We start from the raw sequence: 4174 nt of genomic DNA, 5'->3' as shown, positions 1-4174 counted from the left end.
TAAGCATGAAAAACGTCCCTAAGCCACTTTTCCAGTGTTGTCGTAACTTCCAATGGTTACTAAATGAACCGTTGTAAGTCGAGGACTTTATACACCTGCCGGATGTCATAAGGGGATTGTGGGACGCTGCCACGGTTTTTAAGTGTGTGAGGACTGGTTGTAAGTCACTCCCCTCGTAATGTATCTGCTCAATGGGTGGTCGTAAGTGGAGGACTTTCTGCAAAGAGGAGCAAAGCTTGGGGAAGACAGAAGGGGAAGGGGGGAGCCTCACCCGTTCAGGGCCACCGAGCCCCCAACCCTGGCAAAGGAGCTGCCCAACCGTCCGGATTTCAGAAAGATCTGCCCCGTGAGGTTGGACTCCTAGGAGTAAGCAAGAAGAAGGTACATTAGGTGTAGAAGAGGCTGGAGGGCCTACTCCACTGTGGCCCCCGAGGAGGAGGTGGAGGAGCGCCTGGGGGGTCTCAGGAAGACTTCCTGGAAATAGTCTGAAGTGCATATGGGGTTGAGTAAGACCGAGTCTTATTTACATGCGTGTTAGATGCATGTTCACTGGTCCATCCGTGTTGGCCATCCCCTTCCTCCTTTTTCGTCCTCCTCTTCCTTCCTTCTTTTCCCTTCCAGCTCCTTCCTCTGCTTTTCCCCCTCCTTCATTCTTCTCCTCTTCCTCCTCCTCTTCCCTTCCTCCTATTCCTTTGTCCTCCTCCCCCTCTCTTCTTTCTCTTCTCCTCCTCCATCATCTTCCTCTTCCTTCCTCCCCCTCCTTCTTCCTCCTATCTTCCCCATATTTCCTTCTCCTCCTCTTCTCTTACTCTTCTCTTTCTCCTCCTCCTTCCTCTTCTTCAGCCTCTTCCTCCTCCTCCTCCTGTCTCCTAGCTCCTGTTCCTTCTCTTTTCTTTTTTTCTTCTCTCCTCTCCACTCTTCCTCCTCTCTCTTATTTCCCCTTCTACCTCTTTTCTTCCTCTCCTCTCCCTTCCTTCTCTTCCTTTCCTCCGCCTCCATATTTCCTCCTTCTCCTCTCCTCTTACTCTTCTCTTCTTCCTCCTCCCATCTCCTATTTCCTCCTCCTCCTTCCTCTTCCTTCCTCCTCCTCTTTCTTCCTCTTCTTCCTCCTCCTGCTGACTTCTAGTTCCTCCTCCACCTCTTCTCTTCTCCTCTTCTCTCTTCTATTCTCTTCCTCCTCTTCCTTATTTCATCTTCCACCTCTTATTTCCCCCTCCACCACTTCTCTTCCTCCTCCTTCTTCCTCCTCTTCCTACTCCTGCTGTCTCCTAGTTCCTGCTCCACCTCTTCTCTCCTCTTCTCTTATTTCCTTTTCCTGTTTCCTCCATTCCCCTCTTCTTTTCCTCTTCCTCCTCTCTTCCTTTCCTCCATTCCCTCTCTTCTTTTCCTCTTCTCTTCCTCCTTTCTCTCCTCTTCCCCCTCCCTTTCTTCTCATCTCAGAGGCCTTTCCGCCCGGCTCCCTCCGTCCAACCAGACCCCTTTCCCTGCCCCGATGATGCTTACAACGCCGAGGGTGAAGACAGGCACCAGGCTGCTGTTGAGCAGGACCACAAAGGCCTCCGCCCGGCCCATGATGGTGGCATCCAGACCCCCCGGATGGAAGTGCAGCTTCGGTGGCTTCTGGGCTGCCAGGTGAACCTCCATGGGCATCTCCGGAAACTGGCTCTTCAGCTGGGGAGGGAGAAGAGCAGAGGCTGGAGATCCACCCAAGATCCACCACCCCTCTCCATCCCCAGCACACGGAACCCACCAGCCCCCTCGCCCTGCCTGATTCCCCAACCCATCGCTCTTCTCACCTCGGGTAAAAAGGCTCCGATGTGTTGGGTATTCAAGCGAAATGGGACCCTTTTGGGTATCTGAAAGGAGAAGGGATTTGTTCGGAATAAAGACAACCAGAGTGGGACCTTAGAAGCCCCTCCTCAAGCAGGAGATCCTATAGCATTTTGGACAAAGGCTTCTCCCATCTCCTCCTCCTCCTTCCCCTTTCTCTTCTCTTCCTCTTTCTCTTCTTCCTCTCCTCTTCCTCTTTCCCCTTTCTCTTCTCTTCCTCCTCCTCCTCCTCTTCCTCTCCACTTCTTCCTCCTTCCTCTTCCTCCTTCCCCTTTCTCTTCTCTTCCTCCTTCCTCTCCTCTTCCTTCTCCCCCCTCCTCCTCCTTCTTCCCCTTTCTCTTCCTCCTCTTTTCCACTTCCTCCTTCCTCTTCCTCTTCCTCTTCCTCCTCTTCCTCTCCACTTCCTCCCCTCCTTCTTCCTCTTCCTCCTTCTTCCCCTTTCTCTTCTCTTCCTCCTCCTCTTCCTCTCCACTTCCTTCTCCTTCTCCCTCTCCTCCTTCCTTCCTCCCCCTCCCCCTTTCTCTTCTCTTCTCTTCCTCCTCCTCCTCCTCTCCACTTCTTCCTCCCCCTCTTCCTTCCTCTTCCTCCTTCCCCTTTCTCTTCTCTTCCTCCTCCTCCTCTCCACTTCTTCCTCCCCCTCTTCCTTCCTCCTTCCCCTTTCTCTTCTCTTCCTCCTTCCTCTCCACCCTCTTCCTTCTCCCCCTCTTCCTTCCTCTTCCTCCTTCTTCCCCTTTCTCTTCTCTTCCTCCTCCTCTTCCTCTCCACTTCCTTCTCCCCCTCCTTCCTCTTCCTCCTCCTTCCCCTTTCTCTTCTCTTCCTCCTTCTCTTCCTCTCAATTTCCTCCACCTTCTCCCCCTCCTCCTTCCCCTTTCTCTTCTCTTCCTCCTTCTCTTCCTCTCCATTTCCTCCACCTTCTCCCCTCCTCCTTCCTCTTCCTCTTCTCTTCCTCTTCTCTTCCTCCTTCTCCTCTTCCTCTCCACTTCCTCCTCCTCTTCCTTCCCCCTCCTCCTTCCTCTTCCTCTTCTCTTCCTCTTCTCTTCCTCCTCCTCCTCTTCCTCTCCACTTCCTCCTCCTCTTCCTTCCCCCTCCTCCTTCCTCTTCCTCCTTGAAGGAGAAAGGTCTCCTCCAACATCTGGGATAATCCCTGGAGGACCCTTACCTGTTTATCGGTGTATTTCACCTGTAACCTGTTTCCAGTGAAATACACAAAGGCTGCTGAGTTGATCAAAGAATCAGAGATCCCGACGACAGCCATGGAGGGCGACCGGTTGGGTAGGATGATGGGGGTGGGCACGAGGGGGCTTCTTTGGGGCTGCCCCAGCAAGAAGAATTCCCCCTGAAAGACAAGTGGAGAAACGGTAAAGTCATTCCTTTCTCTTCCAACTGGTGGAAAACTAAGGTCCATGTGTGACGTTCTCCATAGGAAGTGGTAAAAGAGGAGGAGGGGGAGGAGGAGGAGGAGGAGGAGGAAGAGGAGGAGGAAGAGGAGGAGAAGAAGAACTGTGGGGATCTTGGTTCTCTCTGAGCTTGACTGTTTTCTTCCAGATGTTTCATGATGCAACTAGGGAACAACCTCAAAGAAGGAAGGGGCTTTGGAGAGGAGAAGAAGAGGAGGAGGAGGAGGAGGAGGAGGAGGAGGAGGAGGAGGAGGAGGAGAGTGGGAGAAGGAAGAGAAAAGAAAGGGGAAGGAGGAGGAAGAGGAAGGAGGAGGGGGAGAAGGAGGAGGAAGTGGAGAGGAAGAGGAGGAGGAAGAGGAGGAGGAAGAGAAGAGAAAGGGGAAGAAGGAGGAAGAGGAAGGAGGAGGGGAGAAGGAAGAAGAGAAAGGGGAAGGAGGAAGAGGGAGGAAGAGGGGAGGAAGAAGTGGAGAGGAGAAGGAGGAGGAAGTGGAGAGGAAGAGGAGGAGGAAGAGAAGAGGAAGGGGAAGAAGAAGGAAGAGGAAGAAGGAGGGGGAGGAAGGAGAGGAGGGAGGAAGAGGAGGAGGAGGAGGAGAGAAAGGGGAAGCAGGAGGAAGAAGAAGGAGGAGGGGAGAAGGAGGACGAAGTGGAGAGGAGGAGGAAGAGAAGAGAAAGGGGAAGAAGGAGAAGGAAGGAGGGGGGAGAAGGAAGAGGAAGTGGGGAGGAAGGAGGAAGAGAATAGAAAGGGGAAGGAGGAAGAGGGAGGAGGAGGAAGAAGTGGAGAGGAAGAGGAGGAGGGGAAGAATATCATGTTCCCCTCAGTCCTTCTTTTCTCTACACTGGCCAAACACAAATCCTGCAACTGTTCTTCAGATGTTTTACCCTCCAGGCCTTTGATCCTCTTAGTTGCTCTTCTCTGCACTCTTTAGAATTTAAAAAAATAACCGAGG

The 4174-nt window shown here is 52.9% G+C and overlaps 1 protein-coding gene across 1 annotated transcript in view; it reads right to left on the bottom strand.

The window, feature by feature from the left end:
- Positions 1–267: 267 nt before the first annotated feature.
- Positions 268–4174, bottom strand: part of LOC148044798 (bactericidal permeability-increasing protein-like) — a 17774-nt gene continuing 13867 nt past the window's right edge. Inside the window, exons 8-11 of the mRNA XM_087720878.1 lie at positions 2990–3166; positions 1797–1856; positions 1504–1671; positions 268–360 (exon numbers count right to left, since the gene is read on the bottom strand). Coding sequence (XP_087577004.1) covers positions 268–360; positions 1504–1671; positions 1797–1856; positions 2990–3166 — 498 coding nt within the window. The remainder of the gene's footprint in view (positions 361–1503; positions 1672–1796; positions 1857–2989; positions 3167–4174) is intronic.

This window comes from Thamnophis sirtalis, unplaced genomic scaffold (genome assembly GCF_051295495.1).
Source record: "Thamnophis sirtalis isolate CommonGarterSnake01/CBP01778 unplaced genomic scaffold, rThaSir2_p1.2 scaffold_7, whole genome shotgun sequence".
Classification (NCBI taxonomy): domain Eukaryota; kingdom Metazoa; phylum Chordata; class Lepidosauria; order Squamata; family Natricidae; genus Thamnophis; species Thamnophis sirtalis.
Note: the sequence above shows the minus strand (reverse complement) of the source record. Positions and strands in the feature narration are given on the sequence as shown.